Source organism: Cupressus sempervirens, chromosome 4, assembly GCF_028749045.1.
Source record: "Cupressus sempervirens isolate cs-2001-9-10 chromosome 4, ASM2874904v1, whole genome shotgun sequence".
NCBI lineage: Eukaryota > Viridiplantae > Streptophyta > Pinopsida > Cupressales > Cupressaceae > Cupressus > Cupressus sempervirens.
In genome coordinates this window covers 601,080,016-601,105,852 of record NC_143121.1, presented here as the reverse complement: position 1 = coordinate 601,105,852, position 25,837 = coordinate 601,080,016, and the positions used below count along the sequence as shown (strand labels likewise).

General features: G+C 35.1%; 1 protein-coding gene across 3 annotated transcripts in view; it reads right to left on the bottom strand.

The window, feature by feature from the left end:
• The window catches only part of LOC149562646 (uncharacterized), a 230,993-nt gene that overhangs the window by 42,860 nt on the left and 162,296 nt on the right, over positions 1 to 25,837 (bottom strand). For all 3 annotated transcript variants that reach the window (XM_089826110.1, XM_089826108.1, XM_089826109.1), the window contains one exon: positions 21,164 to 21,225. In XM_089826110.1, coding sequence (XP_089682236.1) covers positions 21,164 to 21,225 — 62 coding nt within the window. The remainder of the gene's footprint in view (positions 1 to 21,163; positions 21,226 to 25,837) is intronic.

The window sequence follows — 25,837 nt, the reverse complement described above, 5'->3', positions numbered from 1 at the left end:
TAAAGGATTTGTGACTCATGATGTTGCCTCTTATGTATGTAAATTGAAGAGGGCTCTATATGGACTCAAACAGGCTCCCCGAGCCTGGTATGAAAGGATTGATAAATACCTTCTAAATCTTGGATTCACCAAGAATGTTGCTTATCCAGATCTTTCCTTTAAGGTAACCAAAGGTGATATGTTGATTATAATTCTTTATGTTGATGACCTTCTAATTATAGGGGAAGAACATCTCATTAATTAGTGTAAGAAAGATTTGGCTTTTGAATTTGAAATGAAGGACTTAGGAATTCTTCATTACTTTCTTGGTTTGGAAGTGCGTCAGAAGTTTGGGAATATCTTTCTACGTTAAAAAAACTATATTGTTGATATTCTAAAAAGATTTGGAATGTGGGACTATTGACCTATGTCTACACCTATGGAAACCAACTTACACAAGCTAAAGGAAGCAAGTGTTGAATCCAGACTAGTTGATCCCACTTTATACAAACACATAATTGGGTCTCTGATGTATCTTGTAAATACTCAACCTGATATCTACTATGTTGTGAATGTATTAAGTTAGTTCATGTGTGAACCTCGTGAGATTCATCTTGTTGCTTTGAAGCATATTTTAAGGTATCTCCAAGGTACTCTTGGGTATGAACTTAAACATGAGAATACTAGCTTGGAGTTACATGAATATACTAATTCAGATTGGGCTGAAAGTGTAAAAGACTGGAAAAGCACATTAGGATGTTGTTTCAACTTAGGATCAGCTATGATCTCTTGGATCTAGAGAAAGCAAGCTTCAATTGCTCAGAGTTCTACTGAGGCAGAGTATATTGCTGTAGCAATAGGAGCCAAAGAAGCAATGTGGCTTCAAAAGTTGCTTTCTAACTTGTTTTGTGAGCCTATGAAACCTACCACTATTCACTATAATAACCAAAGTTGTATCAAGTTATCTGTGAATCCAGTATTTCATGATAGATCCAAGCACATAGAAATTGCTCACCACTACATAAGAGACATGGTGGAAAGAAGAGCTATTCAGTTGGAATATATTAGTACATGTGATCAAACAGCTTGACATTCTCACCAAAGCTCTTCCTAAAGTGAAGGTTGATCATTTCAGAAAGAAACTTGGCTTGGTTGAAATGTACGTTTATGAGATTGAGTCTCAACTTTGTAAATTTGTGTTATTTTAAAAAAGATATTTAAAGTGTAAACTCTTTTGTCATATGTGTGACTCTATGACTCATGCACCTACCCTATGTTCATTATTTAAAAGGTGACAATCTTTATAATGAAATGTTGATTCTAATAATATAAGGTGACGAATTTATAATTATTAGATTACTATCGTGATGAATATCATGTGACTTGATATTCATGGAAAATCGTGACAGTTAAAAGAGCATGTTGATGGATATCATGTGACCTGGTATTTGTTAAAGATCAATATGTTTAAACTCGTGGTGAATATTATGTGACATAATATCTATGGATATACCATGATCTTTTATGGTGTATATCATGAGACTTGATATCTGTGTACACAACATAACTGGAAAGAATATCATGAGACTTGATTTTCTTAAATATATCTAGAGAATATTAGTTTTCAAATAAGGAGAACTTATATATATGCACTTTGTCTTCCCTAGCTAAGAGGGAGTGTTAATGCATGTAGCTTCAGTCCGACATTACTGTGATCAGCATATACATATGTATATATGTACAACAGTATGATGCACATACTGTTATACGTATATACATATATGCATACGTACTTGTTGTATGTGAACAATTCATAGTTTGAAACCGATGACATATATTTTATGAGATCATTAAGGCATGATCGAAACTAATTTTGATTCCTTTGATATTTAGATCATTATTGATCTATCCTTTATATCGGACCACAGATCTTAATGATTGGTAATACATTGATTACTTTGGTTAAAGTCCGTGACAAATCGTGAAGATTTGTGAGGATGAATGTCCATGTCTCCATTCGGAGACATGACCATTCATCCCCACACCCTTTCCACTTGATATATATACCAATCTGCCCAAAGTAAACAAGGCATTGAAATCAATTAATGCAAGCACATCAAAGGATCAAAGGATATTCTAAGTTCAATAATATTGTTTTATCTCTGTTATCTCTGCACTATCTTCTACAAATTCTAGAAGCGAATCATTCCATTGGCATTAGTGTTCATACTTGCAACAAAACAGTGGATCAGTCCGCCATCGAATTGAAATCTGGTAACAAACTTTACAATTTTTATTATTTTTATTGAACATTTTGTGCCTCTTTCACCAAAACCAAACCGTATATAGAAGAGTAGGTAGGGTAGATGGAGAAACAGCAAAAAGAAATGATTTCAAACCACTATAAACAACCAATGGCTTCACAACCCAATGCCCTCAATCTTCCATAAAATATACCTTCAATCTATCAACAAATACTGAGATATTTTTCTCCAATCAATGCAATGCTGAGCTTTGTATGAAGCCACCTAATAAGAAATATCGGGTGAATATTTCATACCCTTTGACTGCTACAAAGAAACAATGCTCTCCAATGCCAATAAGCTCAAAACTCTGCAGAAACCCTTGGTCCCTCAAAAAATCTTGTGTTTCAAAGAAGAAAACACCAATGCAATAATCAACATCATAATAATAAGAATGAGCACTTAAGTCCCTTTTATTATATTCGTGTGAGAGCTCAAACACTTTCCTGGCCAATGTGGGATAAAGGATATATTCCTACTTTAAATTTTTTACATAAAACTCTATAGTTAGTGCACAAATAACTCTTTTAAAATTAATTGCTTACTTGACCCCATCTATGATAACTTGATCCTTCATTTAATTGACTTAAGTTACAATATAAATTATATTATAACTTAATAATATAAGCTCAAAACAGTTCATATTTATTTTAGCCAAATAAATATTAACACCTCCATTATAACAATACTCACATAAGTAAATTTATTCCACCCAAGCCTTCTACTGTCTTGGGTATCCCTCCACCCATTTGTTTACTATCTCTGTTTATCCATTTGTCTGCAGGTGGTAATTGGTGCTTGGTGTTATATCCTTGTCATAAAATAAAATAAAATGAGATTTTACAAATTTTGTTTGTGGGACCAATTGATTTACTATATCTGGGGGCCCATTTTATTTCATTTCTATTTTAGGTGTTTGTTGTGTCATGTGTTGGCCCATTGTTGCTCCCTCCAGACCCTTAAGAGTTTTCTTCCAACAGGGTATTTATGTTTGTCGGGTTGGTTGTTGTAGGTATATCACTTCAATTATTTTAATTGTATTTGTGAATTCTAGTTGGGGTCATTGTTTGCCATTTCGAAGTGAAAGATCCTCCCTTTTTGGCTTTGCAATTTCAGTAGAATTCACCCTCACCCTACTTTGCTCGTATTACTGTATTTCGGATCTGGCAAGTCTAGAACCCCATCTCTGTTCGAAATGTTAGAATGTGAAAGAATCTCTGTGAATGTGTGTGTCTGTATATAGAAGTTTGGGCATTTGAAATTCATGTTACATACTGTGTCTCAATGGATCAACAACTTACTCAACATCAAAGGTTGTTTATATTGCGCACTCTTTGTTTACTCCTAGTACTTCCGATTGTCCATACAACCCAAAAAGACCCCCTACATCATTCTCCCCCTCCACCTGGCAACTCACTTCCACCGTACAAAATCCCACATCTTTCTTAACACTATGCTACCGTATGGACCGTCAAAACCACTACATGCCATCATCACAACCGCATGACATCCTTAGATTGTACGATCATTAATCTACAACGTATGGCAACTTCTCAATCCTATACACTAAGCACTTAGCAAACCATTTGACCAATCCCCTACGTCATACATTAGAACTTGAACTTCGTACAACCAAGGTTATGACCCTCAAACAATAACAAGAAATATCTCCATTTTCGTAGTTTCACTTGGGGTGAGGAACATTGCAATGATATTAGAGCCAGTCATCCTATCAGCCTTTGGACGATGAACGCAAGTTTATACCTGGAAAAAAAGGTTGTACCACTCGATAGAATGGGTGATTTGTAAGATCCCACTACTGATGTAATGTCGTTGTTGAGAGAGATGACCAAGAATCAAGTTCAAATTAATGACACTCGGTGACTCATGGAGGAAATGTTACAAAAATTGGTCGAAGGCAAAATATCCGAAGAACACAATCGACACGGTGATGACTTAGTTACAGGAAAGGAAAATTCTCATCTTACACACCCTCCATGTCGACTTTCCCTCCACGAACCAAGTTACCTCATAAAGGACGAGAACCAACTTTTCAAGAAATGCAAGAACAAAGTTGGGAAGATTGGAGGAATACAAATATGGAAGGGAATATACCTTACAAAGATTGTGTCGAGTTAAGAATTAGATATCCGATGGTGGCAATTGTAGTTACTTCAATAACAACCTCAAAAGGAAGCTAAGCAAGGTAAACTTTTCTATGTTTGATGGATCTAGATCAATCTCTATGCAAGCATGGGTAATGAAAGCCAACGCCTACTTCCAACTCAATTTGATGCTCGACGAGGAAGTAATTAAATTAGCCGCACTTCATCTAGGAGTAGCGTATGAATGGTGGCATCACGATATGGTTACTCTTGGACATGACCAAGTAAATACTTATGTTGAATTTACCAAAAGACCTACTATTCAGTTTGATGGCAAAGATCCTGAACTCAATTTTAAAGAATTGGCACAGCAGAGGCAAACTGGGTCGGTTGAGAATTACATCACTAAGTTTTAGAGACTCTCTTTACTGGTTATAGACATCTCAGAGAGATGGCAGATCGTACTATTCATGGATGGTCTAACAGGACCACTGAAGGGATGGGTAAAAGGGTTTAGTCCCAACACCCTCTCTATAGCAATCAAGGCTTGAAGCATGGTGTTATCATCAGCCTCATCTTCTCAAAGTTATTCATACACCAAACCATTGTTGGCTCTAAAGGAAACAGACAACAAACCCCCTCCAAAGAAGCCATTGTTGGATGTGGCTACCAGAAGGACCTTAGGAGGAGAAAACTATGTTTCACCTGTAAGGTACCATAGGAACCTGGACATAGATGCTTAGGAAAAGGAAAAATAAACTATATTGAGGTCATGTCAGAAGGTGAGGAAGAACGAGACCTGGTACTCGAAGGGGATAGATGACAAGTTTCCAAAGAGGTTAGCTTGAACTACACAAAAAGGATTGTCGCATTTGGATGGCAAGGAGGCACCATCGCTCTTGTTGGCAGCCTAAGGTGCGTGGTTTTCAAGGTATGAGGAACCCTCCAGGGACAAAGGGTCATAGTGATGGTGGACAATGGGGTACACTTAATTTCATAAACTCATCACTCCTAAAGCGAAGAGGATTACTTGTGGAAAACATGTGGGATTCCAAGTCAAGGTGTCAAGAGGAACTCACTTATCATGCAGTCATCAGGTTCCAAAATTGAGCATTTCCAGGGGAAACAACATAGTGACAGACGACTTCTTTATAGTGGATCTAGATGACATGGAAGTCATTCTAGGCATCCAGTAGATGGAGACTCTGGATGAGTACACACAAAGTTTCAATAGAATGGAGCTCTTCTTTGAAGTTGATAGACCAAAGGACGTTTCAACACAAAAGGATCAAGGCCATCTTCCGACATGGCGAACTTGCCTGGGCAACACATTGCTTCGTTTAGACAAAACCTATAAAGAGGCAACAAGCGTACTACCAAGATGATGAGCTTGAGGTCATTTTAGATAAATAAAGTATCATTTTTGTCGACATTCCATCTAGCATAGCTCCACACTAGGGTTTTGAGCATACTATCAAATTGGAGGTTGGCACCAATCCTAACATCACCATACCATATTGCCATCCCAAGAAGTTTAAAGATGAGATTGAAAAGACAATTCTGAAGCTTTTCGAAAAAGGATGGATCCAACCCAATTCTAGCCCTTTTGCATTATTAGTGGTACTAGTAAAAAAGGATAAGACATTATACATGTGTGTTGACTATCGTGGATTGAATAACAAGACCATTAAAAACGGATACCCCATTCCAAGGATTGATGAACTACTAGACGAGGTGCAAGGCCAGAGTATTTTTCCAAAATAGACCTCTTTTCCAACTATCACAAACTTCACATGAGAGAAAAAAGATGTGAAAACTATGGCTTCTTGATGTCACTATGGACATTATCAGTTTTTGGTCATGCCATTTGGGTTAAGGAATGTGTTAAACACATTCCATTCCTGCATGAACCACACATTCAACAAACAACGTAAGTTCCTATTGGTATTTTTTGATAACATCCTCATTCACAGTAAAACATGGGGAAAACATTTGAAGCATTTTGACGAAGTCCTCCAAATTATGGAAGTGCAGTCATTGTTCGACAAATGGTCCAAATATGAGTTTGGGATGACAAAGATATCATACCTAGGGCATGTCATCAGTAGGTATGGAGTTCGGTTTTACCAAGATAAAATTTCAGGCTATAAAAGATTTATAAAAAGATTCTCTTATCTCAATACACCACTGACGAATTTGACTAAGAAGGGCCTTTGTCAGTGAAATGAATAAGCACAACACACCTTCGATAAATTGAAAAAACTAATGAGCACTTGTCTAGTTCTTGCATTACGAGATTTTACTCAACCTTTCATCTAGGAGTGCGATGCCTCGAGTGAGGGTATCGATGCAGTGTTAATGCAGGATCGTCACCCAATAGCTTAGGAGAGTCAAAAACTCACACAGGGTGAGCATTTATATTCCATCTATGATAAAGAGATGATGGTTGTCGTCCTTGCCTTGACCAAGTTTGGACAATACTAGATGGGTGCCAAGCTTTTCGTCCATACCAATCACAACAACGCAAGATAGTTTCTGGAACAGAGGGATCTGAATGAGAGACAATAGAAATGGGTAAGTAAGATTTAGGCCTTTAACTTTGATATTGAATATGTGAAAGGAAAGAATAATGTCATGGCAGATTCTTTGTCAAGAAAACCTACCATCTATTCATTATCCTAGATTTCAACCAATTGGAGGGTATACTTGGTGGAATAATCCTCAAACACTTTTGCATATAAGCTAATGGATGGAGACATTCAGGATGATCGATACATGGTAGTCGACGACATCATCTACTACAAGGACAGAATCTACTTGGTGCCTAAATCCACAATGAAACAATTTTTTTGAAAAGAAATCCATGCCTCATCGTTGGTCGGATACTCGGGCTTCCTTAAGGAATGATGTCTTGAAATACATTAGGGAATGTGTGACATGTCGATAGAACAAATCTGAACAAACATTACCAGCGGGCCTATTGCAACAATTGCCAATACCAAAGCATAAGTGGGATAGCATTGCCATGGACATCATCACTAAACTTTCGAAGGTACATGGCAGAGATCGCAATTTTTTTGTCATCGACTGACTGATAAAGTATGCACATTTCTTTGCCATCTCCATCGAATTCTAGGCTACACAAGTGACAGACTTGATGAAAGGTTGAAGTCTCTCCCTGTGAAGAGTTGAATGTGCATAGAACTACAACCATTATAAAAGACAGAGATAAGCATGTAGATTAAGATAGTGTTAAGAATAGAAATCACTAAAATAAGTATCGAATGACTAGAGCAAAATCGCAATAGCAAACTCAGGAATTGCATTAATTACAACGTTTGAAAGAATGAAAGTTATGACATCAGTCAAAGACAGACTATCATTAATGGTGATTATAATATATGGTCAACAAATAGAATGATACAAAAACAACGATTGCAACACAAAAATATATGTCCACAGTTATATCATATGATGCAGCAAATCAAATGTAAAAGTTTATGCAACGATGAAAGCTACAGATTTTTGAAGTCAACACTTACAACATGAAAGCGAGCATAGCACAAACATGGTCGAACATATTAGAAAGACAATGACCTCATTGTCAGATGTTTTAAAAGTTTTCAGTAAATGAATAATAATCATTCATTTTGAACTAATCAAGGTCTATGATACTTATATTGCGTTACAGACATATGAGAGCCTATGAGATATTACCTTGATCACTATTAATATTTTTCAAGGTGAGTGATGGAAGTTTGAACACAACGAACAAAGTTTGTATATTTTCATACACAATTGGGCACACAACAAATAATCCTCAGGTTAAAATAAATATTGTATAAGCCATCCGTTTTGGAACAAATATATCTATGCAGCAATACGTGCCATCTGATGTGTTTCAAGAAGTCATTGGTAATTCAAAACACATCAACATGGCTATTGTTTGCACCCACTGTTAAAATTTATGATAGTATTAAAATATTGATAAAGAATTACAAGCAGCATTGGGATCAAAATATCAACCAATCTTTCTAAATTAATAAGGGAGTGCACGAGAGCTATTTGGGTTGAAACACCAAGGAGTTTTCCGTAAAGAAAAAATATGCAAAAAATCATAGAGTATTACAGGAGCCTGAGAATGGATTATTTTCTTGATCGATATATAAAAAATGGATTGCAAATAAAGATAATATCCAAACAGCGATAACTTTGTTCAAAGATTGTGGTGTGCGACATTTGGAAAATATGCATAGTCAGCAATGATAAACTCTTCTCCCTATATAAACTCAATGAATGGCATTTGTAATTATTTATACATGCTCTATAGGTGCTGACGATCTGGAAGTAATTGATTTAGTTTGTCCTTAACTAACTTTAGTTAGATCTAACTAACAATTGTCTTATGGTCGCCAACTTAGGGATATTTAATTACTTGTTATATGCCAAGGGTTATGTCCCTTAAGGGGCATACCCTCTAAAGAGGATATATAGGCGGGTTATGATTGCCGTTTGGAGACACACAGCAAACATATAGTCTGATCTCCAAGCAGTTGTATTCCCACGGGTTCCTAGAAGAAGTTTATATCATTCAAGTTTGTGATTACAATTCGGATCTGTAGTTGTCATCTATATCTACCCATATATATTTGAACATAGAATTTAAATCAAGGTTCATTATAAGCCCAACTAAGTTCTGATCTTGAAGTCTGATTTATATCTCAAAATCTGCAGAACTTTACATGGTATCAGAGCCCTATTATCAGATCTAGGGCTTTGCAGATTTTCAATTATCAGACCTGTTTATATTCAGAAGTTGTCTTCCATTTCCAATGGCATATACAATTAGGCTTGAGGACAGATTCGATGGAAAGGAACACTTTGAAGCATGGAAATTCAAAATCTTGATGATTCTTGAAGAAAATAATGTTAGATAGTTTGTTGATAGAGCATCCAAACAGCCACCTGTTGCACAAATCCATATGGACCAATGGAAACAGGAAAGCCATTCAAATCATCTTGGATGGGGTTAAGAATGATATTGTACCTATGCTTACGAAACACCAAACTGCCTACGATATGATGAACTTATTATGGAATGCATTTGAAATAAACAATGCAACTAGGGTCCTTGCATTAAAAAGACAATTGAATCACATCCAAATAAAGAAAGGAGAATCAATAAACTCTTATTTCCTAAGAGTTGTTGGTATTAGAGATGAATTGTCAAGCATAGGAACAATCATTAATGACACCGAACTAACGCTCATGGTCATAGGTGGATTGCCAGAATCATGGGAAACATTTGCGCAAGGAATAAGTGCTAGAGATCAGCTTCCGGATTTTACTAGACTTAAGAATGATTGTCTTCAGGAAGAGTCAAGAAAACTAAAGAAAGGTGGAAAACCTAAAATGGAAGATGAAGAACTTCACGTTCTTAATGCCAACTCTTATAAAGGCAAGAAAAAGCACTTTAAGAAGAATTAAGGAAATCAGAAGAATGGAAAGCCCTAGAAAGACCTATCAAAAATAAAGTGTTTCAAATGTGAAAAATTTGGATACTATAGATCTAATTGTCCAGAAAACTCCAAACAACAGGCAAATTGCACAAATGTCGTTAGAGAAGAAGAAACTTATGATTCGGAGAATCGTGTGTTGTATTCCTCTCTATGTTGCCGGATTCGTCCCCTGCTGCCCGGATTCAGGTCCGGGTCCGCACGGGTCCAAATTCGTCCCTAGGTTCGCTGCGGGTCCGGGCAAGGTCCTTAGTTTTGAGTCTTTGACTGTGGATTCATCTGGGCCCTTGCTAGAGCGAACCTAGACAAACCCACAGTGAACCCAGGGCTAAAACAACTTTAAAGAGTGTTTTTTTAATTGTTTTCTTATGTAACTCTCAAAGGAACCTACTAAAAAACATTTCACTCATCTAATCCCTTATGTCAAAGAGGAGGACGATGATATAGCAGCATATGGGACTAGTGGAACCAGTTTGGGTTCCAATGATGAAGATCTAGATATAGTTGCAGTTGGGGATGAAGCCATTGATCCCTCATTTTATGATGATCCATTTGACCCTTGAAGGGCATTTGACACTATGATTATTGATAAACTAATAATAATTTTTGTCATCTATCATCATTTTTCAAACTTTATTATTTGATGAGCTAGTCTTTGTTTTGCAATTTAGTAATTCAATGTATTATTTGATGAACTAGTCTATGTTTTACAATTTAGCAATTCAATGTATAATTTTCTTTACAATCATGAAGATAGATTAATGAGCGAGTATTTAATGTTTTTAGATTCAAGTAAAAATAGGTATTGAAGGGACCCGAAACGCTTTGGCATTTGGCATTGATCAATGATCAAGCAACAATTGTTCATATTGTGAAATGACTTTGTTTTGCAACTATGCATGTTTCTCTTCTGTGTGTGTGTCTATATATATACACTCACGAACCCACCCACGAACCCAAATGGGGAAAAAAAAAATTGCCCGAACCCACAAACCCGAACCTCGAACCCATCCCCGAACCCGAATCGACAACTTAGATTCCTCTTTATTAAATGAAATCTCAAATAAGGCATGGGTAATAGATAGTGGATCTTCCAAGCAAATAACTGGATACAAAGAAACTCTAGATTTCTTGTCAGAGAAAGTTAACGGTGAAGTTACTATTGGTGATAACACAACACATTCAGTTGAAGGAATTGGTAGCTGCACTTTGAAGCTAAAGACAGGAAATACTCTTCTTCTTAAAGATGTACTATATGTACCAGGGATTAAAAGGAACCTAATATCAATTACAGTGTTAGAAGATGATGGACACAATGTTGCATTCATGGATGGCAAAGTACTAACTTGGACTAAGAACTCTTCCATCAAGAAAGCTAAAGTAATTGGTCAAAGAAAGGGATATTTGTATGAACTGAATATAGAACTCATTCAAGCCCTTGTTCACAAAGCAGAAGATTCAAATGAAATATGGCACAGAAGATTAGGGCATCTAAACTTTAAAACCTTAGCAACAATGGAAAAAATGGTTACCGGATTACCTAAATTAAACAAAGATCACCCTAGTATTTGCAAAGGGTGTGCCCTGGGTAAAAGCACTAGAAGTCCTTTTCATGATAGTACTAGAAAAACAAATAATGTACTAGAATTAATTCATTCAGATTTATGTGGACCCATGTTCATTCCCTCCCTTGGAGGATTCTGGTATTATGTCTTGTTCATAGATGACTTCTCTAGGAAAACATGGATGTATTTCTTAAAATGCAAAGAATCAGAAGAAATCTTACAAAGATTTAAAGAATTCAAAGCATTAACTGAAAATTTTTCAGGAAATAAAATTAAAATCCTTAGAACAGATAATGGAGGAGAATATACCTTAGACTTGTTTAAAAATTTTTGTAAAGAATCAGGGATCAAGCGGGAGTATACTGTTCCTTATAACCCTGAACAAAATGGGGTAGCTGAAAGGAAAAATAAGACAATTATAGAAGCTGCTAGGGCTATGATTTCTGATCAAAATCTAGAATACTATCTTTGGGCAAAAGCCTCTTGTACTATTGTACACATTCAAAACAAAAGCCCTCACTCCTATCTTAAAGATAAGACCCTTGAAGTATTCACTAAAATAAAACCTAATATAAGTCATCTCAGAATTTTTAGATGTCCTATATACATTCATGTGCCAAAAGAAAAGAGAACCAAATTAGAACCATCTGGGAGAAAGGGTATCTTTGTAGGGTATAGTGAAACTTCTAAAGCATATAGAATTTTTATACCTGGACAAAAAACTATTGAACTTGGCAGAGATGTAATATTTGAGGAAGATCTTGCATTCAAAAGAGCAATAAGTTCCAATGAACCCTCTCCTTTATCAAATTCTGAAAGAATAAGTGAATCTGAATCCCAAAGGGAGAACTTAGAAGAGGTCGAAGATGAAGTAAGCCTTGAGGAAAGTTCAAAGAAAAGGCCACTTTGGGCCATAAAACAGTTGAAGTAGCTCAAGATTTTGCTACACCTTCAGGATTAGTCAGAGAAAGTAAAAGACCTAAAAGATTCTCTAGTTATACAACAAATATGATTGATTTATCCAAAACAGAGCCAACCAATTCTTCTGATGCTATTAAACATCCAGCCTGGAAAGAAGCCATGATAGAAGAATATCAATCTATTATGAAAAATGATGTTTGGGAAATAGTTCCAAGGTCAAAACGAAAATCCATTGTTTCTTCAAAATGGATATTCAAAATAAAGCATGCTGCTGATGGAAGTATTGAGAAATATAAAGCCAGATTTGTAGCCAGAGGTTTTTCTCAGAAAGAAGGAATTGATTATGAAGAAACCTTTGCTCTTGTTGCCAGATATACTACCGTTAGAGCTGTCTTAGCAATTGCCACATCTAGGGGATGGAAGGTACATCAGATGGATGTAAAGATAGCATTTCTCAATGGAAAGATTTCAGAAGAAGTCTATATAGAGCAACCAGAAGGATTTGAAACCCATGATTCTAATGCCTTTGTCTACAAACTCAAGAAAGCTCTTTATGGGCTTAAACAGACTCCCAGGCCCTAGTACGAAAGGATTGATAAATATCTCACCGGCTTAGGATTCTCTAAGAATAAAGTCGAGCCAAACTTATATTATAACAGAGATAAAGATGGTATGGTAATATTGATATTGTATGTCGATGATTTATTAACCACAGGTGATGATCATCTTATAGATCAGTGCAAGAAAGATCTTACCAGAGAATTCGAGATGAAAGACTTGGGTCTTCTCCATTACTTCCTAGGATTGGAAGTGCGACAGAATGTTAATAGTATCATATTGAATCAAGGGAAGTACACTTTAGATATCTTGAAGAAATTTGGAATGTGGAACTGCAAGTCCATGTCTTCTCCAATGGAGACCAATTTGCATAAACTTAAAGAATCAACTGCAGAATCACTTCCAATAGATTCCACTCTCTACAGGCAGATGATTGGGTCTCTGATGTACCTAATAAATACAAGACCTGATATTTGCTATGTTGTTCATGCCTTAAGTCAGTTTATGTGTGAACCTAAGGAGATTCACCTAGTTGTTGTTAAACACATTTTGAGATAGTTACAAGGCACTCTTAATTATGGACTCAAATATGAGAGAGTTGCTTTAGATTTGCATGGATTCACCGATTCAAATTGGGGTGGAAATGTTAAATACAAGAAAAGCACTTCCTGATGCTGTTTCAGTTTAGGATCAGTTATGATTTCATGGATATGCAGAAAGCAGTCTTTAGTAGCTCAAAGCTCCACAGAAGCTAAATCCATTGCAGCAGCAATGGCCTCTCGAGAAGCAGTATGGCTAAGGAAGTTACTTGTGGGGTTATTTGGGCAAGCCATGAATCCTACGATCATTCATTGTGATAATCAGAGTTCCATCAAGCTCTCAATGAATCCAGTTTTCCATGACAAATCCAAGCATATTGAAATTCCTTACCATTATGTAAGAGATATGGTAGACAAGAATTCTATTAAGTTGGAATACATTTGTACTACAGATCAGATAGCAAATATACTCACCAAACCTCTATCTAGAGTAAAGATAGAACATTTCAGAAAGAGACTTGGTATAGTTGAGTTGTAATTCATTTGTACTCTTTGATTATTAATAAGATAATAAATTTTATTTTGTCAGGCTATTGACTGTTATGGGCTCCCCCATATGTAATCATTATTTAAGAGGTGACGATCTCTTAGATAATGTCCTAACAGTAAATTTTACTGTAAGATCCAGGTGAATTTTAGATCATCTTGTGACTTTGACATTGCTATGTTCATGGGTCACAAATTGGATAAAGGAAGAATTCTAGAAATTCTTCAGGTTTATCCTATATTCTGGTAGATCTTAAATTCAGGATCTAGTTGTGATTTAGAAATACCCGTTTCTATGAGTCACAACATGTGTCTTATCACTAGTAGTAGTGATTTGTCATATCACAGGCTTAGTAATATAATTTTGTATCATGTGTTCTATGATACTACATAATAAGAAGAGATAGACAAATATAGAGTATTAATTCTTGCTTAAACTGATGTTGCTAGATATGATCTCTCTGTAGGATTATCAAGTTAAGAGGGAGTGTTAAGAATTTAACCTTGATAATCCTCAGGTCTAATGGTGCAGATCGTACTTGACTCTTCTCCCTATATAAACTCACTGAATGGCATTTGTAATTATTTATACATGCTCTATAGGTGCCGGTGATCTAGAAGTAATTGATTTAGTTTGTCCTTAACTAACTTTAGTTAGATCTAACTAACAATTGTCTTATGGTCGCTGACTTAGGGATATTTAATTACTTGTTATATGCCAAGGGTTATGTCCCTTAAGGGACATACCCTCTAAAGAGGATATATAGGCGGGTTATGATTGCAGTTTGGAGACACACAGCAAACATATAGTCTGATCTCCAAGCAGTTGTATTCCCACAGGCTCCTAGAAGAAGTTTATATCATTCAAGTTTGTGATTACAATTCGGATCTGTAGTTGTCATCTATATCTGCCCATATATATCTGAACATAGAATTTGAATCAAGGTTCATTATAAGCCCAACTAAGTTCTGATCTTGAAGTCTGATTTATACCTCAGAATCTGCAGAACTGTACAGGTTACACACTGCCACAAAACCCGCCAACAGATACAGCTGGAAAGAAAAAATGTGAAAATAATGCAAAAGCGAAACATGCAATTTTATACAATCTTGCTGAATCAGAATTTGCAAAAGTTATGCATTATAAATCTACCAAGGCCATTTGGGACAAGTTGAACAATGTTTACGGAGCAGATAATGTAAAGAAAAGGAAACTGCAAACCCATCGAAGTGTATTTGAAAGCCTCAAAAATAAAGGAGGATGAAAATGTTGCCACTTTTCTTGATCGTATGGACGATGTTGTCAACTCTATGAAAGCCCTTGGTGAAGAAATCTAGGAACTTGTTGTAGAAAAGATTCTAAGATCACTGCCTATGAAATTTAAATCTAAGGTATCTGCAATCGAAGAAAGGAGAGATTTAGAATTTTAGATACACTGACAAAAGATGAATTACAAGGGATTCTTAGTGCTTATGAAATGCAAGTTGGAGGAAATGAATCAAAGAAGGAAACAACATTCAAGGCATCTAAAAAGGGTAAAAGAAAAAAGAAACTTTCTAGTCAAAGCTCAAATAGTGAATCAGATGAATCACATGTTTATTTTGAAAGAAAGCTGAAAAAGAGTAATGGAAAGAACAAAGAAAAAAATTCTGACATTTCAATTGCGGAAGACCAGAACATTATGCATCAAGATGCCCTCTAAACATTAGTGACTCTGGTAGTGATGAAGAAGAAAAATTCGTAAAGAAAAAACAAAACAAGCATGCTAAGCACAATCATAAGAAGTTCCACAAACACAAAAAGAGTCTTAACTCCAAGAAAGAAAACAGCTCATTAGAAGAGAGCAATGATGAATACCAAAGAGATGATATCGAAGATGAGATACTCTTTTTGGCCATCACCAGTGACCAATAAGAGGATGATGCAGACGAGGCATGCAACGAGGATGAATATGTTGACGAGGCAAGTAGTTAAGAAGAAGAAAATGATGAGTCATCTAGTGAGGAAGAAGATGTCAATGGCATGGAAGAGTTACACTATGCATAAAAGAAGAAAAAGAAATTGAAAGAGAAAGTCACTAAGTACAAGATGACTATTAAAGAATTAAAGACTCGACTAGAAGGATACAAACAAGCTGAGAATGATGTGAAAAACAATCTAAATGCAAAAAAAAGAGGATTGTATCAAACTAAGTCTAGAAATTGAAACTAGAAAAAGCACCTAGAGGAAAGCAATATCAAATTGAATAATAGTCTCAAATTTGAAAAGAGCTCTGAAATTCTATTCGATATAATTGATAGTCAAAGACCATCCTCAACCAAGAAAGGAGCAGGTTATGAAGGAAAGTCAAAAGATCAAGAGCATACATTTAAAGGCTTTGTAAAGCAAGGATGTAAATCTAGCTTCTATGCATATTGCTATTCATGCAGCTATTTTCATCACAGGACAAGAGAATGCCAAACTCAAATAAGAAATCCTCTTGGACGGAAACGTAAAAATTATGATTCATATTTGAACCATAACAGTGTATGTTATAAATGCAATAATAATGGGCATATAGAAAAACATTGCAGGCTTGATAGAGATACAAAAGACAGGAAGCCAAAGATGATCATAAGGGGAAAACTGTAAAAGCTTGGAGAAAAAAGATAACAAAAGAAGAAGGAGAAACAAGTGCAAGTACTACTTGCAGTTCACACACTTCCTAGATGAAAGAAGAAACATGAACTCAGGGGGAGATACATATGAGAGTAATTCATTAGACCTTTGAAGCAAAGAGTGAGATGGTTGATTAAATTCAACAGATTGAAAAGGTGATTGCATTGAAAGCAACACTAAAACTTGCAAGACCATTGGAGAATCATTCTCAGGGGGAGTATTGAATGACTGGTATATAGATAAAAGCTTAAAATCCATTCCTTTTCCATTGATGTCAAAGGGAAAGAGATATTAAAAGGAGGAGAGCTGGAAGAAATGAGGATTTATTGCCATCAATGACAAAGGGGGAGATTGATGAAAGTATTGTCATTGATGTCAAAGGAAAGAAAGCGATATTGTCACTGACCTCAAAAGTGAAGAAAAGGTTTTGATAACAAAGTGAAATAGCTATTGGCAAACTAATAAAAGATACCAGCAGTGCTTATACCTTGATACAAGATAGATACAAGTAAAAATATGCATATGAAATAATAAAATATCTATGAATATACTGAACAGAGAAATAAATGAAAATATGTTGAGTAGTGTTATAGATTGTGTCTAACGCCAAAAGCAAACAACATATGTTAGACGGTATGGAGACATGTTCACCACAAAGAACAAGCTCGATGAAAGGTTAGAGTCTCTCACTGTGAAGATCTGAATGTGCATAGAACTACAAAAGCCATTATAAAAGACAGAGATAAGCATGTAGATTAAGACAGTGTTAAGCATAGGGATCACTAAAAGCAGTCTCGAATAGACATGAGCAGAATCACAATAGCAAACTCAGGAGTTATATCAATTACAGCATTTGAAAGAATGAAAGTTATGACATCAGTCAAAGAAAGACTATCATTAACAGTGATTATAATATATGGTCAACAAACAGAATGAAACGAAAACAATGATTGCAACACAGAAATATATGTGTGTAATTTTATGATATGACACAGCAAATCAAACGTAAAAGTTTATGTAATGATGAAAGCTACAGATTTTTGAAGTCAATGCTTACAACACAAGAGCAAGCACAGCACAAACATGGTCAACCATATTAGAAAGACAATGCCTCATTGCTGGATGTTTCAGGAGTTTTCAGTAAATCAATAATAATCATTCATTTTGAACTAATCAGGGTCTACGATACTTATATTGCGTTACAGAGATAAGAGATATGTGTGTATGCAATATTACCAGATGTACACGGTAATGGCAATGGACTCACCTTTGATGACTATTAATATTTTTCAGGGTGAGTGATCGAAGTTTGAACACACCGAACAAGGTTTGTATATTTTCAGACATGGTTGGGCACTCAACAAATAATCCTCTGATTAAAAATGAATATCATTTAACAAGCCACTCATTTTGGAACAAATATATCTATGCAGCAATATGTGTCATCAGATGTGTTTCAAGAGGTCACCGGTAATTCAAAAGACATCGACTTGGATAGTGTGTGCACCAAGTGTTAAAATTTATGATAGTATTAAAATATTGATAAAGAATTACAAGCAGCATCAGGTTCAAAATATCAACCAATCCTTCTAAATTAATAAGTGCGTGCACGAGAGCTATCCGGGTTGAAACACCAAGGAGTTTTCTGTAAAGCAAACATACGCAGACAATCATAGAGTATTGCAAGAGGCGGAGAATGGATTATTTTATTGATCGATATATAAAAAATGACAGGCAAATAAAGATAATATCCCAGCAATAACTTTGTTCAAAGATTGTGGTGTGCGACATTTGGAAAATATGCATAGTCAGCAATGATATTAAAAAGGGGATTAACTAATATAAAGTTAGCAAAGATAATGTATGGTTGCGAACATCTAAAAGAGATGTCTTTTGGATAGAGTAAATGATGTATATATCAGAGGAGTATATTTTGAAAATATTGTGAGAAAAAAGAATAAAAAACAAAAAATGTGAATGAAGTGCAGTGAAGAACAAGTAGCTGTGTATATGAAGACTATCATTTTCTATATCAGATAATGGGAAGACTGTAGATGAAGCTATTGTACCAGATTTAGAAAAGATATATAGAAGTGTGGTGTTAAGCAAAGAAAGAAGATTTAATATTTTCACCAGAGGATATATGAGAAGTTAAATAAAGTGGGGGAATAAATAAGATATATTCACCAGACTGAAGACTATTTATGAGAAGATCATATGCAGATTTTGAAAAGGAGTTAAGAGAATTGTTTGTACAAAAATATCAGATTGAGAAACAAAACATATTCAAATTGTAGAGAGAAATAGTCCATCATTAGTTGAAGATAGCAACATTGTCAAGGTGGACAGCAGTTTATGTGCAGTGGGTTGGTGCTCACGAAGACAAAAGCGGGAGTTGGAGCATCTTGTAGGTCGGAGCCTACGAAGAGTGGGAGTTAGAGCTTCCAATGAGTCGGTGGTCATAAACATAGTGGTTGGAGCCTCTAGTAGGTCGAAAAGGCTACAATACATTGTAAAATAACAAAGTTTATATAAAAGCATTTATTGTCGTGGTTTTCTCCCGCATTGGGTTTCCATGTAAATTTTGTGTTATTGTTTTCATGTGCATAATTATTAATTTCAGTGTTTGAAGTTTGTAAGTCAATTGTTTGGATAAAAGTTTTAAATTGGCAAAGGTCATTATTACAATTATGCCAATAGTAGTTAAATACACTTCTATTAGTTTAAATTAGAAGTACAATAAAACCTTGTTTCGAAGGGGTATTAGTTTGACAATGGGCAGACTTTACCAACCATCGAGTCTATTTGTAGTTAGACTAAAACAAGTTATGGTGTTGTTTATTGTACGAGAACACTATGCTATGAAATATATATCATTCTACCATCTGTTGCACTCTGTTACTCAAACACTGATTGTTCATGTTATGCCATTTATGATCTATAGTTATTCACGGCTGTTTGAATGGCTACTGTTGCATTGGGTCATTGGCACTCTTGCATCACCCAAAAATATTTTCTTTCAGTTTTGTTCCTATTTTCTAGTCTCTGTGGTTTGAGTAGCGAACATTCAATTTGGATCATTTGTTGTCGTGAACCTAAAGGTATAATCTAGAAACTATTGTTTATCTATGTTTGGGATCACACTTCAATTAGATACTTCAAACGAGAGAGATATTCTGGATTTTCTTCGGTTCCATATATTCTTCATTGTTTCAATGGTTAGTTGAGTTTTCCGATCTACCGAAGTTGTTTCTTGATTGGATAAGCTTAATGGCTCATATCTCAATGATCCTGGATCTTTGGCTGACGTCTCTTATTGATCGCTATTCTTATCTTGTCGAGTTAAAGGAGATTCTTGTGATATGGGACCAGAACTATGTTTCCATATTACATTTTCTTATTCTTGGATAATCAATTGATATTGGCTGACTTATATCTTGTGAAGGCTCTATATATTTGGGCATTTGATCTTTGTTTTAGGGAGGCAATAGCAGGATTGTAATAATAACTTCTCTAAGGTTAGGTATAGGGTATTGGATCTGTTTTTCTGTCATAATAGGGCATGCATGCTGAAAGTAGGTAAGTTGCATGTTGCAGGCCAACTTGATTTAATTATTTGATTCTATGATAACGCAGAGATCTGGTGTAGCATGTTGATAGTCTTGTATTTGAGTTAATTGCCTCCCCTATGTTGACTAAAGCTGCATGGCTTGGACCATCTCTTTTGGGTAAACTCCATGACTACATCAGATGATTAAGAGCAACACCAAAAGTGCTTATAGATTCTATGAGATTCTTGGAAAAAAAAATATAAATATAGTTTCAAGGTGTTTCTTCTGTAGTCACCATAGTGAAGTCAAGATCAAAGTAACGAGACTCGGACCCGGCTCGTACTTGGCAAGGGTAACTTGACTCATGACCCGGCTCGGACTCGCCTGTGACTCGGTAGTGACTCGGCAAAGTGATAAAACCCTTGAAATTTAGAGATTTTTTTGGATTTAAATTAATTCCATGCACCCATTCTTGAATAAAGATTAAAGACACAATAACATCATAAAATAGATGGTAATTTGATCACATACGTAACAAATGAGTCAGGCGAGTCAGGCGAGTTGACCCACCGAGCTAGGTTACGTGTCATTTTGACCCGGCTGAGGTAACTTGACTCGCTGACCTGGACAACTCGCACGACTCGCAACAAGTCTCATTACTATGGTCAAGACACTTGAGGCAAGAACAAGATTTGATTGCTAAAGCTAACATGCAATGGAGACGTTGTTCCTTTGTCCATTAGGGCACATGCTCAAGTACCTTCTTTTCTCTTATACATAAGGACATTCCTTGTACCTATCTTGCTTGATTAATGTAAATTTCTTATTCATTTTCGTAACAAAGAAAGCAATTTTAAAAAAAAAAAGAAAAAGAAATTACAAGAGAGAACTATCTTGATTCACTAGAGAAAAGGATCATACATGTTGTATGCAGCACGCCCTATCATCACTCCATATACTCCCTTATGCAATGCTGACTTCACCTATGCAAAGAGAAATATATGATTTACAAAGAATGAATAACAGATTTAAAAATTTAAACTAAAATTAGAGCAATCACGCAAAAAGGAAAATATGATTTAGAAGGAAAAAGTACAGATTTAAAAGTTTAAACTAAGCTAAGAGAACCTATGCAAAAAGATAGATATGATTAAGAAGGGAGAAAAGACACTTTTAAAATAAAAACTAAAGTAACAGCTACCTACCATATCCATTTAACAACAGCTTGTGCAACTTTAAGCTTTGATCAACACTTGTTTTATAATAGATAAACATTAAAGTGTTCTCCATATTAAAAATGCACCAAAATGATGGATTATGTTAACTAGAATTTAAGTTTACAAAGAAGGAAACCTATCTATGACATCATAAAATAGCCATCATAAATATCCAAGTACTTTCTCAGCTTGTAAAGAACACCCCCTTCTCACACTAGGTTTGCTTTGCTTTTCACTTGAAGCAGAATTCACTCCAAGTACAGAATTCAAAAACAATTCACAAATCAAGAGACAATTTTACATAAGAAAAGAGTACTGAGATATCAGCTTTGGCTTCAAATATAGAAAACTGGAATCTTTATTCAATATTTTCATTCAAGAAACCACATGGGCTGTTAATTAAATTTTAAAAGACAGTTTCTATACAAATATGTTATGTCCCCACTCCTAGAAATATAATTCAATAATTAATATTAAAAATAATGAACAAGTAAAATAGTAACATAATATGAATTATCATTAATATAATAATTAATGATAATAATGTACTAATATTTTTATTATTAATATAATAATAAATAACAATAAATAATATTAATAAATTATAAAATATAATAATAAAATAATGATATAACATTATAATTAAAGTATTATTTAATATACAATACAATTTAACTAAATAATAAATAAATAATCAAATTGAGGAGAGTTGATTATTCTGAATAATGAGACAACACCCTAATTAAGAACGATATTTTCAGAAAAATCAAGATGATTATACGGAGACCACTAATAAGTGGTAGATATCGATTAAGTGACAAACATAGGTTAAACATAATCTAGTATGAGAATTAGCAATTATAGTCTGAAAAAAGATAGAGCCTATGGTTATAAGTCAAAGCTCTCTAAACATCCACTAAGAGAACCTTAAGAAGAATTGTACACGGCATTTGCCATATCATTGAGGGATGAACTATTATCATACGAGCAAATTAAACAAGATGGTAGCAACATTTTGAGAATGTCTTTGTACATGAGCGAGACACATATGAAGACGATCGCTGAGATACGATCTTCAATAACATGGAAAACTTAAGCACAATTCATAATAAGTCTCTACAAATTACTCGTGTGACATATAGAATTTGCATAGAATATCAAATGTAATGACCCTGCTCAAATTTGATTGAAAACTTCTGATTGAAGGCTCAAGAAATTTTGTCAAACACTTTGCACACAAGGGTCATATGACTGATATAACTTTTCAGTTTGCTAAAATGACTCTTTTCTTCAATTTGCATCAATAAGAATTCTTGCAAGAAGACTCCAGATTGTCTAAACAATGACCTAACATGAATGTGCAACTAATTTTGGCAATATTCAATGCATATATATGATCTAAGCATGAGAAATGAACACCTACAGCCAATTTTCATTTTTACAAACTCTTGGTATGCAAACTAACTAGCTGATAATACATGATATTGAATTGCTCAAAACCATATGCCATTCATTTATCAATAATTTGCAACAATGCCATACATATTTCAGTCAATAATATGATCATCAAACCCTAGGTTGGCAATATAGATAATCTAAAAATTACAATACTCTTTCACTTGCAAAATCCTAGCCTTCCTTTGATTCCAATAATGCCAAATGGCAAACAAAGACAAGTGCAATGTAAAATAATAAAGTGCTGAAGCTATATTTTGTACTCAGCTGAAAACATACATTTCTCAGAAAATATGCCAAATGCCAAATGAGAAATGAAGAACATGATTGTAGATGGCTATAATAATTTTTACCAATGCTGAAGATGCCAACACCCAAGCCAAAGTCACCCCAAATCTGAAAATGTACTTCCTTGAAAATTTTCGAAAATGTCTAGGAGTTTTGAAAAATTCCTTAAAAATAAATCATGGCATTATGGAACTCCAAAATGCACCTATCTATATCTCCTTGACGCTAGAAATCCGATGCAAAAATACCCAGAATGATATGTTGAGTAATGAGGAAGATATGAACTAAAATGTGGTTCCAAGCCCTATTCTAAAATTCTAAAAATTGGATCAGACTTGTAGCAAAAACAAACCAGCGGCTATAAATCTTTCCTCCACCACAATAAAGCCTTCTAAAGATGTCCTGCAATCAATCCATGACTGAAAATGTATAGTCCTCAGCAAATGCCCTCCTTCTATAATTTCGAGTCTGCTGAAAAAAGCCTCCTAAAATTTCGGATCTACTAAAAATAACTTCCTATAATTTCGGACCTGCTAAAAACAGCCTCCTATAATTTCGGCCCTACTAAAAACGGCCTCCTATAATTTCGGCCCTGCTAAAAATGCCTCCTGAAATGCTGAAATGCTGAAAATGGCCTTAGGCCCAATGATGCCCTAGCTGAAGTGATTGTAGTATCACCTCCAAATGTGCAACCCTTCAAAGGATAATTCACCTCTTCAATTATGCAAAATCCTTAGGAGACTCTGTTCCTAAAGACCTAGTGACTATCTGAAACCACTTGGCTCCATAATAGACTATGTGACTGAATCACAATCTGATGTCAAACGAGAAAATACAAACTGGATGATCCAATGCAAGACCCATAGGCTCTATTTATTCACTTTTCAGTAGCTTCCTCTAGAAATCACTTAAACATTCTAGAAGCACCCAAATATTCTTATGAAATAAAGTGCACTTTTATAAAATATTACTTTATAATAAAAAGTGCATCTCAACATCAAATTATAAAACTAGGCCCAAATAAAGTAACTTTATAACAAATGTAGGCCCAAATCACTAATCAATTGTAAGGACAAAATACTGCCAAATAGTCGTTGGTCGACTCTCTCTACATCACCACCAGTCCAAGAGCTTGTGATAGATTGATCCGGCACACTAAACGATGTCAGCCAAAATGGGGACATGACATCAAACACGTTGAAATTAATGGTCGACTCTCTACAAGAGCCTGTGATAGACTGATCCGGCACACTAAACGATGTCAGCCAAAATGGGGACATGACATCAAACACGTTGAAATTAATGGACTTGCCACCAAATAGAATCAGGTCTGATAGGGATGATCAAGGAGTAATGCAGGATATGTCAATCAAGACAATACACTCTTAATGTGATTAAGTGATTAAGTTAACGCAGCATATGCATATGCAGATAAGATAAAATTAAGAGATTAAATTAATGGGATTATGATTAGTTAAGCTGGACTGTCATAATTAGCCATAAGACATGGCACTTGAGACATGACTCATCAATCCATATCAGATAAGAGAGCCTATCAATAATAACGAGGAAGGCGGGGGGGGGGGGGGGAGAAAAGAAAAGGGAACGGCAATTAGAATTACACAACATTGCAATTGAAGACTTCTTATTATATTTTGGTTAGAACCACTCCTATCGAGCAGTAGCTGCATGGGCTGCATACACTGCCCAATCAAAGACGGTACCATCTGAAGGGAGTGAAGTGCACTACCAGAGAACGTTATTGCAAGAATAAAATGGTAATAATCAAAAATAGTGATCATAAACTAGAAGCCACAGCGTTGTTAGTCATTCAATATTGTGAGGACTACATCACATATGATACTTTCAACATTACAAGAACCAAGCCTCTGACCAAAAGAATATGGAGAGAAATAACAGATTCTTATTCCATCCTTAGAAACCGGTGCAAAGGAAAAAGAATTGCCTACTGTTTACAAAGTACACTCCAGATCAGAAATATATTTGAGATTTATGAAATAGGCAACTTACAGCCAGTGCATAATTAAATTAGCAGACCTACAAGTACATATCTGCAATAGCTATATAATACTTAAAGTAACACTGCTCTATCCAATTGTTTATATTTCTATACCAGACATAAAGGGACTAATCGCTGCAAGAAATCTGAGCCTATTATCTATATGTATACAGCATTACTGTTCCTGATTATATATAGAGAGAGCTACAAATCTCTATCCCTAAGTGATAAAAGATTGTTCCTCATAAACGTTCCCATATTGACATATTAATTAGATATATTAGTTGAATTAAATATAGTGCTTAACTAAATCCACACTATTTAAGCCAAGTGTAAATTTAGAGAGGGTAAGTACAAGAATTCGAAGTTATTGTCCCTGTGTTTGAAGCCATCCAAGGAAGGGACATTACAAAAGATCTTAAGGTTTGCCTTGAAAGTTGCATTGCATTCATGTTTCTACGGTAGTAACATAACAAAAAATCTAAAAGTCTTCAGAATCTCCTTGCACAAAAAGAATTTCCCTTCAGACTAGAGTCACAACTTTGTAATAATCCAAAATTTGGCACTTATATTTTTTTTTTAAATGTTCAAAATCACCTTGTGACTTGTACAGTT